At 37.7% G+C, this 14,045-nt stretch overlaps 1 protein-coding gene across 6 annotated transcripts in view; it reads right to left on the reverse strand.

The window, feature by feature from the left end:
• Positions 1-2,312: 2,312 nt before the first annotated feature.
• TBC1D1 (TBC1 domain family member 1) overlaps positions 2,313-14,045 on the reverse strand; it is a 107,183-nt gene continuing 95,450 nt past the window's right edge. For all 6 annotated transcript variants that reach the window (XM_085322726.1, XM_085322723.1, XM_085322725.1 and 3 more), the window contains 5 exons: positions 13,539-13,783; positions 12,927-13,086; positions 8,995-9,164; positions 6,653-6,823; positions 2,313-4,333 (listed from right to left, as the gene is read on the reverse strand). In XM_085322726.1, coding sequence (XP_085178852.1) covers positions 4,133-4,333; positions 6,653-6,823; positions 8,995-9,164; positions 12,927-13,086; positions 13,539-13,783 — 947 coding nt within the window. In that variant the 3' untranslated portion in view covers positions 2,313-4,132. The remainder of the gene's footprint in view (positions 4,334-6,652; positions 6,824-8,994; positions 9,165-12,926; positions 13,087-13,538; positions 13,784-14,045) is intronic.

Raw genomic sequence — 14,045 nt, forward strand, 5'->3', positions numbered from 1 at the left:
CCTTATGGTGGAGTTCCAGCAGATAYTATGGTGGCCTTGAACTCCAAGTTGTTCAGCACCCTGCTCCACCACAAGCTCTAAGAATATCCCAAAGGAGGAAAATCACTAATGACATCTCCTCCTTGCCCTGTGAAGATTACTAGCCTCAATTTGAYGTCCTACTAGCTGCAATTTCAGAACTTTGTACTGAGTAACAGTGACTCTTATCAGAGGTTTACTGTATTAGAAAAAAAACCTTAAGGATACTGGTTCATTGGTGATGTGATAATACTCTGTTGCTACTCAGGATTACTGGCATTACACCCACCTCCAGTGCACCAAGCAGAAGCTGGAGGGTGCTGGACACCTGCACAGGACCTGGTGAGGAGATGATATGTTTTAGTGGTGCTGACTGAGTTATCATTGGTAGAGAGGTATAGCTGCCAGGAAAGGATAAAGGTTCCAGTGATTGCACTTCCCCTTCTCACACTACTCCAGCACAGCATCCTCTGGACCATGGGCCAAGTCCACGTTACAGACCTCCAGTAACAAACTTTCAGGCAACCACAAGAGAGCTTAGGACCATAACTTAGAAGACCTTGATTTCAGTCYCAGCAATCAATGATATACTGCAAGATTTGATGCAAGTCACTGAGCTCCTTTGTGACTCAATTCTCACTCTAAGCAAGGAAGACCTGCAACATGCCTACTTCCACACAGTGTTTTGACCTTCTCATGTGGTAAGGACTGCATCATCATTCTCAGGTTCTGTATTAAGTAATGATCTCTGGAAACAAATAGGACAAAACATAAAAATACATCAAACAGCAAAAAGCACAAGGAGTTACAAGTACACACACATGCTACCGTATCACTAGCTTGGAAAAAACCACAAACCAAAACAGAACTGGGTGACACAACACACATCAGAGCAGGTCCTCCAGCTACAAAGGGCTGCTCATTGCTACTATTAAGAGCTTATTTTTAGAGGGGCTGACATTCTCTTGCTGCATATGCTAACATTAGTTCCTTCCACATTCCAGGTTAACCTCTCTGGACCAGTGCATCACTGCAATTCACTAGCACCCTTACGCAGCACACTTTGCTGCCTTTATTATGCACCTTTTAAGACCCAGGTTGTGCATACAAAAGAACTCCTTCCTTCCTTTTTTCCCCCTCACTGTTCTTTCTTTTCTTCAAGAACTAAGCATCCCTTCTGGGGATTTCTATCTGTAGAAGCAGCGAGATGGAGCAAGTGTTGACTATTTCAAATTAGATTTTTCCAGGAATAGTTCATTTGGGATTCTTTTTGTGGGGATCAGTGTATGGATTTACAGGTTTTCAGATCATCCTGCTCTGAGTTAGAAATTTCTGTTCATATGGAAGACAGTGTGTGTAACCATTGCTGTTACTCAAACACAACAGAAAACCTGTTTTTACATACCCTCAAGGATGCTCAGATACAGAACATAGTTTGGAAAGGAYGAATGTGCTGGGACTAGCCCTGAGCTCTGTTACTTCCTTCTTATATTTCCAAAGGGAAATGCCCCAGGCTTTTGAAAAGTTAAGAATTGAGTAAGCGATATTGCCTTCCTCCATTCTTTCACTTTGGCCCCTTGAACTGGAAAGGCCTAATGACAAAAAAAAAAAAAAAAAATCAGCACAGCATGGTAAAAGAAAAAAACAGGAGCAACATACCATTTATCTGCTTCAGTTTAGGCAGCAGAAAGTCTTAAAGCAGCTATGTCATTAATGTTCAGATCCTGGACTACTGGACTATATGGTCCCTCACTTTACCYGGCATTTGCGTCTTTAACAAAATCTTATTAATCTTCACCTGCACAGGTTTACTCATAGGAAATTCAGTCCGTGGCACAATGAAACAACTACATCAATATGATCACGAAAACATAAAGTTGTTAGTTACCTAGTAGCAAGATTTGTATGTTTTAAGAAAAGTTGTTTCAGTTCACACCTACCTAAGCATTTACTTCTGGAATTATAACAAATTCTTGATAAAAGTCTTCGGACTAGAGATAGTCCTCCAATTACACTCAGAGAGAAGCAAAAGAAAAAAAAAATCTCAAAGAGGAATGCATTTCTGCAGTCATGCAGAACATACTATACCTCAGTCAATATCTGCAGATGCAAGTCCCAAAATCACAGCAGGATCCTAAGCCTGTTTGGGAGATATTGAGGTCTAAGAGCTTTCATTAATACCAATTGCAAAATTACACTGCAGCTTCACGGGAAGTCTCATCTTACCAGGTTCTCAACTGTCACCCCAACAACTATGTTTTTGTTTTTAAATACAAAAAATACATAAACATAGATGTAGGCKTATATTATTACTTTTATTGCTCTTTTTTGTTTAAAAAGTCAATGTTTGTATTATGGCATTAAGGTGTCAAAATATAACATTATTGAGTGTTCTAACATTATAACAATATTTTAAACATGAAGCATGAGCTTCAATATGGATTTCCAAATAAAAAACAAGCCTAAGAGGTAAATGGATTAATAATAATTGTTTTATCTGGAATTTCAATACTAAGTGAATACAGAGTAGATTTGCAAGAACCAGTCATATTTAAGACACAAAGGAAGTCAAACAAAGCTCTTAGAAATTCAAGAGCAAATTCGCTTTTTCTATTTGGCCTACATGACAGTGTATGCTCTGGACAGTAGATGAAAGTTACAGTTTTCTTATCAAACTACAAGGATGTAGTCAGAGGGATTTGCATGAAGAAAAAGCAAAACAAAACCTTCTCTACATTGTCAGTGAGAGAAAAAAAATATGCTTTGAAATTTAAAAAATAAGTAACAATTTAAGAAAAAAAAATCACATCTCCTGGGTGAATTTCCACCATAACAACACTATTAACACTGTGCTTGGGGATTAAACAAAACTGTGGCACTATTTAGTCTAATTCTAAAGCAAACCAAAAAAACTGAATATCCATGGATATTATTGCACTTGTAGCAGTGGTGCTTTAACTGGCCTGAAAACAACTATCATAGTATTAAGGAAAGTGAGATTGTTTTACTTGTGTAATCTTACTCAAAAGATGCATTGTAATCCTTTATAAAGCAGTTTAAGCATACCTGGCACAACATCAAGCTCTTGAAATGCCTCCACCACTTCRGAAAAAAAGTCTTGAAGAATAATGTTTCCCAGAGAATGGGTGGGCACAGGAGTACCAAATTAAAGGGAAAAAAAGATCAGGGGCATTAATTTCCCAGCAAATGATGTCTTACATCACACAGCAGATCAGCAATAAATAAAATGATACGTGAAGGGTCTGAATACAAACTCTTGGATGATGTTGCAAGAGTCACAGGCTTCACAAAAACAATGTCAGTGTATTTTGCCGAGCATAATGAAGTTACTTTATACAGTATGTTTATCAGATGTCAACTAACAATACTCTAAACCAATGAATGTTAAACAAAAATGTATTAGAACAATGTTCTCAAAAAAACAGATGACAACTCCCCAGTTAAGCACAGTTACATATGACGAAGTCTATAGCTCTCTGGAGTCCAACAGATTGACACCTTCAGGCATCAGGAAGCAGTTATCTGAGGCGTAAACACCAGAACAGAACCCAGTAAAGCTGCAGGGGATTATGCTGCCAGAAGTATCGCGAGTTCAATCACAAAACTCTTCGCAAACACTACCCCTGGGTAGCTGCAGAGAGGCAGTCATCCATCAAAGCTCTTACACTGCCATAATCCCTCAGCCTTCTAAAGGATTTAACATGGTGTTGATCTCAGTATAAAACAGAGGATATGTAATGAACAAAAAGCACTTAGGTTTAGAAGCACTTATGGAGAAATCCAGGACAGCTTTACAGTGTATCRTGTATGACTGCATGTACTATTTTCTGGAGAAGAAGTTTCTCCTGCTCAATATGATCATGTGGCATCTTACTGTTCATAGCATTTCTACACACTAACAAGAAAGAGCCGTCTCCACGAGGAACTAATTTCTCTGATTTGGGCAGTCACCATGCCCATGCCTTGCTTTGCTACAGGAAGGCATGTAACAATGAAGATGACAATGTCACATCTCTATGAGATCAGTACAAAAAACCCAGTTCTTCCCTTTGTTTTTTTGCTCAGCTTGTYTGCTCCATTACAACTGCAGCTGTCAGTCAGCATCCATGTGTTCTTGTCTAGTAAGTAGAGGTTTCCCATCTGTATCACCAATCTTTTTCTGCATCTTTTCCACTGTGTTCAGTAAAGCTTCTCGCTCCTGCTCAAGAGCAAGAATAGACTGCTTCAATTTGCCTTCATTGGTCAATAAAAGCTCTACCGTGGCTTCCAGGTTTTGGATCTTTCCATTAGCCACCTTGAATTTAAGGAGAAAGRAGGAGGAAAAAAAATCATTAAGAACTGGAACCAGTCTAAATGACTTTTTGGAGATATGTTAATATATATAAAATAGACTTTACAAGCTAATGGAAAACTGCAGAGGTAAATGCAGGTATGAATGTTATTAGACCTGTGTACTTTAGCCTACTACTATGGCATYGCTTGTAACAAGAAACCTCCCTCTCTCAACTTGATTGCTTTGTTTCATAATTGAACTTAGACTATAATGCAAAGTAGATCAAACTAGAAGGTTACACAGTTTATGAATTACACACCAAATTTCTAAGTATTTTGGCTGAAGTTTTTTAATTACAATTCTTGTATTATCACAACACTTTACTTACTAGAAAATTATATTCTGTATATTCTAATAGGCATATATGCCTATTAGGGTACAGAAATTCCTGGGTTTCTAAGGCAAAATGACAAGTTTCTCTGATGTGAACTGAAGGTTAAGATAAGCTTCTGCATGGGACAGCTGGGAGGCCAGTTTTGACCAGCTGTATTTGTTGAATTCCAGGTGCTTCGCAAAGCAAGACAACCTAGCCTGCTATGTCAGCTTTGAGTCCAAAAAATGCAGACTTGGAGGCAAAGCAGGAGGAGGTGATTTGGTGTGATATACAAATGGACAACACACTTTGAAAAATTCCAATTATTGTGCAGTCCCCATTCTCGTTTAAGAGGCTGTACATATGTACATTCTGCTTCACGGTGTAACAAAGTGTCAGTTCATTCCAATTCATGGTATGAGACCTGCAGCTCAGGTATTCCGACAAAAGCAGAGATCTGTTTGAAAGTTTCAACACTGCATAATGTCTGAAGGCGCTGCACGGTCTTGGCTTTCAGGGAAGTATTTCATTGCCTGGTAAGCYCACTGTACTTTGTTAAATTATGGTTTAACAAATTCAGCCTTTGAAATATTGACAAACAAAATACTGACAAACTATGAACCAAGTTGTTGGGTAACACCTTTTCCCCACATCAGCAAAGGATCACCTTTCCTTTATAGGAAACCAAGACTATTGAAGCCCCTTCTCCAGCACTAAGAAAGTGCAGTGCAGTAGCAGTCAARGTTCATACAATGATGGTAGGCGTCAAGCTGTTTCGCGCTAAAGAGGATATGAGCTTTACAGAAAACTGTTTAGGGCTGCAAAGTATTTAGGGACTGGAGGGAGTAGAAGATACCTTGACATGGGGTATCTTCATAGAAGATTTCATCCTGAATTTCATCCTGGAAATCCCTCTCCCCTACACTACATCCACCAATTTCCTTGCCCACACACCTAAAACTTTGTGAGTATTTTGCAGAGGAGTTTCTATTCTGACTTCTCTACAGCTGGTCTTATAACCTGGAAGAGGGTTTGCCTCATAGGATCAGAATTTACAGATTAAGGATTTTCCTGGTAGAGAGGCAATCTAGTCTAAACCAGTACTGATAGCTGGTTTTAGTCATAATACAGGATCTATGGCTGAGAAATCTGAACTCCTTCCCTCATCTGTTATCTTACAAGGCCTACGTCTTCAACAGTGATCAAGAGGCTTGAAATTGCAAATAGAGCACAATATCTACTTCTTACCCTTGAAGTCCCTTTCTCCATCAAACTAACTGTGTGGTCAAAAGTTTTATTAAAAGTGTTCAGTTGTCATGTAGCCAGAAAACTTACTCCTGAGCAGTTTAGAAAGAATAACCCCTACAGAGATCAGATGTACTGCCTCTAAAAAACTGTTTAATATACCTTACCTCTTTATCTCTTGAGGCAAGTTTAGAATTAGTCATTGAGACAACTGCAGACTGAATTGTCACAGAGCATACATTAGTGACTATTTCACATTTTCTAAGCAAGCTAATTTTTTCAAAAAAAAGTTTTAAGAAGGACTATGTATTTATAGATAACATATCCCATAGGTGATGTCTTTCTCATTTGTGACACTGGTATTAACCTTTCTGTTTGTGATGGACTAGTGTCTCTGCTGTAATAAAGCACTGACTGAAAGCGTAAAAATGAAGTTGAGAAATACTTAGTGTCTTTTTAGCCACTGTCTACAGTTATGATTTTAATTACAAGAGGAGAGACAGTTTGATGAATAAACTTCTCACTAACTGCAAGCATATATTCTATCCACTCCTCTCTACGTATTTCTTCTGCATTGAAACTTGAAAGGTACTACATAAAACTGTAAGTGTCAAAACTTTAGGTCATTGGATGGTGTTCCATCCAATGTGGTCTTAATGTATGATAGTCTCTTCTGAAAAGATGGATGAATTACAATGTTAATTGAGAAACATAAATTGTACCTGCAGTTCTTCCAGGAGATCAAAGTTCTGTTTGCGCAAACTACTGTTTGCCTTTTCTAATTTATCCAGTCTTTGATTGTCATTTAAAGATGAATCTATAAGCTCATCCTGAAGCACATGGTATTCAACTTCATAAGCTTGCATCTGCTTGGCAATATCCATTTCAAACACCTGTTGCATACAAAAATAGTATTAGGTGCTGTGCAGACCAAAAACATAGCTCAATCAATGTTCTTAAGTCTATGAATGTAAATGGGTATCTAATCTTCTGTGTACAAAAAGGGACTTAATTTGGTACATTTATGTTTCCTACTCTGGAGATGGTAAGATTGAAGCAGCAGAGATCCGGGTCTAGGGCACTGGATCTGGATTCTATTTAAAATCTCGCTACTGATTTGTTGTCTGACTTCAGAAAAATCACAAAAGTTTTTTTTTGCAGTCCAAGCCCCTGCACCACACACAGAAGACTTCTGTGTGTAAGACTTCTTTAATAGCACAGCAGCACAAAAGCTTCAGATGAAAACAGTAAGTACTGTTAGATTTATTTATGATTCTGTTGTACTCCTGGAGACTGAAAGAAAACAAACAAACAAAAAATCTTACTCCAATAGACTTAATGGAAACACTATATAATGTCAAAGCAGATTCCTATTATTGTTAGCTATGAACCACAGAACTTAGTGCTCAATCTTATACATGAGTATGAAGAAAACTGTGTATTTTAAAAACAGATAACTTGAGGCACACAGAGAGACCGAAAGGAAAGAATTGCTATTGTATTTTTTGTTTCTCTCATTTTGGCTAACATCTGATTTCAAAATATTTAGGAAGACTCAGCACTAGGAAACATCATTCTAAAGGTCCTTGAGTGAGTTATTTCCTTTGAAAGCACAGAAGTGATAAATGGCAAATCAAAAGTTTAACTTGAAAGCTAACAAACTGAAAGCAGGTTACAGCATGTAAACCAAAGACTAGGCTGCAGGAGGAGTGAGGAACATGGGAATTAGCCCAGAAGCTGTGTACAAACTGCAGGGCTGGTCAAACAGTTGCTTTCTTCCAAGGCTGCCCTGATCAAAGCAGTTCCTCCGCCTTCAGCTCACTTCAATCTGCCKAGTTTGAGTTCAGAGCAATCAGACAGAGCTGCCTAAAATCAAAATATTTTTCTTTCCTTCTGCTCGAAGCCAGGGGCTTTCTGCAGCTTACCTAAGCACTGCAAGTCTCTGTGCAGCCGCGTGCGCTGGGCTTTGTGCCCGATAGATAACCTTGCTCCTCTACACTCCCTACAAAGCTCTCCTCTTCCCCTCCCACAAGCTCTCTAATTCTCCCTCCTTCAGCCCATACTAAGCACTATGTGCCTGCCTCCTGGAAGCTTTGCTGACAGATGGGAACCCTGCACAAGCAGTCTGCAGTGTACCGTGCTGCTGCTGGCTTTCTCTGTCAAGCCAGAGGCTTTGCAGATCTCAGTCCTGAGAGAGTGGCAGCCATTTGCAAGTTAGCACAGTTTTTTTGGGCCACAAGAAGCCTTCAGAAAATAAGCTAAAACAAGTCTTCCATGTGCCTGCTGCAAATTAGATGTTACAGCTGGATCTTCTCAAGTATAACAGTCAGAGTTTATAAACAGACAACCTTTAACTGCAATGATCTGTGATTTTTTCAAATTCCACAAGTAAATTCTGGAACCTCCTTTTAGCTTAGCAATATTACATCATTTTACTTCTCAACTTCTCAAATTTCAAATTCATCTCAAGGATTCTCAGGCTTTGCTATCAAGAATCACTGCCTATTGCAAAAGTCTGCATTGATCCATGTACCATTTCTGGAAGAGCAAAGATACTGCTCTAGCATACTGAACTAAGACCACAAAAGCTAATATAGACAAAGTCAATGTAGGAAGGCCTCTAATTTGGTTAAAGCAAGTCAACATTTGTGAGGCTCTTATATGTCAATTTTTGGTTGTCAAATCACATTCAGAGAGGAAGCCTCTTGGGAGATAGGAAAGCCCAGAATGCTTTTAGCCCATATTGCTGCTTATTTTATGCCATGTATTGCATATGAACTAAAATACTGTTGTCAATAACTGCCATTATGCATACTTCAAAAAGTAAACTGCAATTTTCATTAAAGCCTCTACAAAGTGACCATAATCAACATATAAGAACACAGGTGCAMTATACAAGTCATATGCTTCCAAAAAAATTCAACATTTCAAAAATTACAAAATCAGAATTCTTCTTAGCTAGAAATAACACACTTTAATCCATTGTGATTCTATCAACAAATAACTCTTATTATAAGAGTGTAATTTCTTTAGCTACTACTCATACATTCGGATTATTTCATACCTGACTGATGGTCTTTTCCATTTGTACCAAACCCAAGTTTGGGAGAGTGCTTTTTATAAAATCAACTATAGTTTCTAGGTTCTCATGTTGTAGAATCAAGGGCTTATGACTTCCCAAAAGGCTTAAGGCCACTTTAAATATAGCCTCTGACCCTTGAAGAAAAAGCATATCTGTGAAAACAAAACACAAAGTACATTAAGCAAGTACATCTTTGTCAAGGATATTAAAGCAATAAAATGTCCAAGGATAGCAAATTCTTATAGGGTAGATCAAGAGATGCTCTGCTAAACAGGTACTTTTCTTACTGTCTTTATGGTTTTGGAAATCATGCAGGATCAGGATTACTAATTAGTTCAAGTGTGAACAGTACTGATTAACTGACATAATCGGTTTCARCTGTTTGGTGAGATATAGATGACAGCAAGGAAAAAAATCATTCACAAACCCATCTGACCAAAACTAACATTTCTGACTCTSCTGCTACTAAAATTCAGGCTCTACTCCTGGTTTTATTGAGGGACTTACTATGGGCAAAAGTATTTAGTGTATACAAAAAGGTACTGATGGAGATGGAAAAGGAAGAGAACATATTGTAGTTGTAACCTGTCTTTCCTAAACATATTTTTAATTTTTAAAGGGCTTCTCTCTCTCTCTTTCCCTTACCTGTCAATGAAGCTGTGAATGAAGTTGCAATGACTTACAAAATAGAGCAACGATGCCAAATGGATAGTATGTCCTAATGACCAAACAAGAAGGCGCAGGGGAGAGAGCGAGAAAGGAAAATGCTGGCTAATTGCCTTTTCCAGTAAAAATAACCTCTCTTTTTCAAGTTTGTATCAGACTGAAATTTCCACTTGCAATCTCTTGTATTTAATGTTGAAGCTGTAACTCATTTCATTCCTTTCTCCCTTTCTTTCTCTTTCTCTCCCCCTCTCTGAGAAAGAAAAGCACAAGTAATAACTAACCATAAATCTTGCACTTGCCATCATTCATCCTAAAAGTGGTGTAAAGTGTTTCAACTCTGATTCAACATGAAGTTCAAAGGCAGGAAAGCTATAACAGAGCAGACATCTACCTCAACTGAAACGTCGAAAATACAGGAGAATACTTTACAGGGAAAGCTATGTTTTCAGACAGGGAATGCTAAGGAAGAGGTAGAAAAGATGAAGTGAAAACACAGAGCTGAGAATAATGCGTATTTAGAATTCAACACTTGCCCCATACAAACATGTAGATTAACTCAAGGTGACCTGTAAGATGTTAATGAATGTCTGTATGAGCTGAGCTGGTAATACATGTCTGAAATCCTTCTCTCATTTAAAACAGAGAGTACTTAACAAAGCCCGATTTGTTATCCACTCCCAAGGCCTGCTCAAAGTGGGCTGTCAGCCAACAGCAGTACAGTAAAGGCACCCAAATTACTGTCAGCATGACTAGCAGCCTACAGGATTTAAAATCAAGTTTTATCTACAATCTTGGCACAGAATAGACATTGTTTTACCAAGTCTCCTCCACTACTAAGTAAATAGGTGGTATTTAAGACCATGTCTTTGTTACTATACTTTCATTAGATTCTACTGAAGAGAAGCGCTGAAAGTTTGGACAGGTAATTAAAAAGTAAAATGTCATTTTGCTATTTGCCTCACAACAACGTCTTTAGGTTAACCTCCATATAGCCTACTGCTTTTACATATTACTTGCATATAAAAATTTAAAAATACTTGAAAAACAGTAAGCTCTACGGAAATCTAAAGGAGATATTCTGTAACAGCTATAATATTAAATAGTAATAGGGTTTAAAACATCAAGGGTTCAAACATATCACGGCTAAGGAAGTTAGACGATAGCAGAACGTTCTATTTGTCTTAATACCCTACACACAAGTTACCTGGACATTAAAGGGCAAAATTGGTTCCTCTCGAGTTCTAACAAGTGAGCAGTGAAAATGTACATGTCACATTCTGCAAAAACGCATCAACAAGTGGGTGAGACTGCCTGGTTCATAGCACCTTCTGCTGTGCTGCTAACCACAGCCTAACAAAGCCTTTTTTAGGTTTGAGGTTGGTTTTTTTTTTTTTTGTGTGTGTGTGTTTCAGAGTCTTTACCATGGGTGAAATTTACTTTTTAAATGTAGAAGAATTRCATTCTACATTCTCATCTAATCATGTACTTCCAGCACACACTGTTTTAAAGAAACCACCACATACTCTGGAACATTAAAAACTGCAAGTGTTGGCCACACTAAATTTTGCCAGAGATCAGCRGTGATGCCTTCAGTCACATATGCTCTTCGGTCTCTGACCTAAATGAGTTTTGTGGAGATCATGAATGTATCTATGCTCTCTATTCTGTTCTAAAACCTTTGCTTTTTAATGCTCTACAATCCTCCAGTGACAGACAAAAACACTAATCTATATTAAGGCAGAAATCCAAATATACTGGATACAGAAAACACTTTCTCGTACGTCTCACCAGAGTCAAAAGTCCAAAGACTCTTATCAACATGTACAATACTACACCTAATTACAAATGATTAAAATAAAACTGATTATAAACTCAGTATATGACACATGCATACAGCACTTCACTTAATTCCTACAGATACTTACTGTCAGTTAGGTATCTGTCAGTGTGAAGTTAACCTCCACAGACCATTATACTATTCCTCAAAAAAATGCTGTTTCCCCTGGAGTTAAGCTGTTAATTATAGGACTTGTAGTTTTACTTAGCACACACCATCTTTATTGMTATGATGTCCTATAACACTACTTTTGGCACGACATTAAACAGAAACATAATTGGATTCTTGTTAGCTCTTCTTGGAATCTTTTTTTTTATATCTATATATATATATATGAATATATACACACAAGATCTGTATTTTTGGTCTTGTGGTAGATGAGACCCATAATTTTAGAAGTTAGGAAAGTGTCCATATTACTACTCTAATAAATCATTGCTTCTTTAAATCTCTTAAATAAGAATGATTAAGAAGAATGCAAATAGCTTTCTATTTGATGAGAGAAAGGAGGGAGAGAGCTCCAAATCATCACACTATTAATGGAAAATCCAGTGCCACACAGTAAAACTGAAAAACAGAAAAAGGAAAGAAAAAAGTCTTCTCTTAAAATACCAAAAAAAATCTATGGAATACACATCCAGAAGACAGAACTGAGGTAAATTCTTAACAGGATTTTAATAATAAAGGAGAGAGACAGACAGAAACACAGACAGAGAGATAGAATGTGACTTCTGTAGATTAAAAAAAAAATGATAAAATAAGTAACTTTGGAACTAACAGACCATAGGCTTCCAATCCTTTTCCAGCATCCAGAAGGCAAGGAGATTATCCTTTAGGATAAAAATGCAAGGATAAACACTATTTTAAAAGCCCAGTGTTTCTGAAGAGTAACGATTAAACTTTAAGTGTGTGGGCACGTACATGTGTGGGCACATACATGAGTGGGCACCTTTTAGAAACATAATCCTCAAAATCATTTTCCACTGACACTCTTCGAGACAATGATAATGGAGTAAACGGATTTGTTTCTCAGATGATGCTTTAGTTGTATCTCTTTTCAGCTCAAAACTATCTCTAGGTGTTAAGGTGCCGCTGTCCTAATACTATGCCTTCGTGGCACAAAATTTTACATCTTTTTTAGGAACAGTTACAGGGTGGAAAAAGGTAACAATGAAAATGAAAAGACAGAATAGTTCAGAACCCTTCCTTGCTCGCCTTTACTCTTTCCATTTTACCGCAAATACTGAGCTTCTTATAGGATGGCTTCTGTTGTTTTTCTTCTGCTCATCAACAGTACATTAAACATTTCTCCTGGATGTCTGAAACAGGTTGGATGATATACTATTCCCAGTAGCAGGATTTTGAATATAATGTTTCTGAAAGAACACACAGAATTTTTATGAGGAATTACCAAATACTCTGGCCACAAATCCAAGGGGAAATTGGGAGGCAAACATGGTGAGAAACCAGGGAGCAGCATAGAGACTGGGGCCAATCTCATGTTCCTCTAGGTGGTTGTAGAGATCCCGATGGTAGTCATGAAGAAGTCTAGATAGTTGATACATCTGGATCTGCATGGAAGAATAAAGAGACTAAAGGTAAAGAGGTTTTAACAGTCAGAGTAGCAAAGTCCATGCTTCATATTCTTACTAGAAACAGCACAAGATACCTATCAACTGATGTTTAGGCTGACTTCTGTGAAGAAAAAAAAAATATTCAGGAGCCATTTCAGAGACCAAGGTTGGGTCACCTAGGAGCCTGCAACCGGTACATTTGCAGAGTCACTTGACCCTCATATAACATATAGTAGAATTCTTGCTATTTATGGTTTTCATAGTTTCCTCAGTAGCGTCTCTTTATTTGAAACTAATGCATTTAAGATGAAGTATTCTTTTTGCAGATTATTCTCCTCCCTTTTTGAGTACTGAATTTAAGTTCAAGTGCACATTTTGACAATCTAATCTGTATTACATAATTACAATTTAGCATTAGCATTCTGTTATCAGAGAAATAGAAACTATACCTGTAAAATAGTCATGTCTGGACGATACTGTTTTCTCAGGCCCATGTCAAACATAAGAAATTTCAGCATTTTAAAAGCATCTTCTTCACTCATATGAAGTAGTAAAACACCTGCTACAAAGCTAAGGCCCTGGCAATATCCTACTTCCTGGTCTAGGAGGGAATAGGCTTTCAAAATATTGTAGAGTGACAGCTGTCCAGCTCCCAGCTGTGCTGAGAAGTATGGATGTGTTGGAAACGTGCGTCCTGTGAAAACAGCAGAGGTTAGCAATTTAAACTGAAAATAAACAAGCATTCTTGCACTGTATTAAACATTTTTTTCAAATGGTGGATTCTGAGTCAAACTTCATTAAGAGTGTAAGAAAGTTAACAGTATAAAACTACAAATGCTTACACCCTACAGAGTGTAATTGGTTTTGTTACATTAGTTACAAAGTTAATTTAGAAACTGTCAGAGAAGACAGGCTCCCAGATGGGAAAAGTCCGCTGCCAGGAACAGCTGAGTGAC

The sequence above is a fragment of the Rhea americana genome, unplaced genomic scaffold (assembly GCF_003343005.1).
Source record: "Rhea americana isolate MKP2758 unplaced genomic scaffold, rheAme1 scaffold_8, whole genome shotgun sequence".
Classification (NCBI taxonomy): Eukaryota; Metazoa; Chordata; class Aves; order Rheiformes; family Rheidae; genus Rhea; species Rhea americana.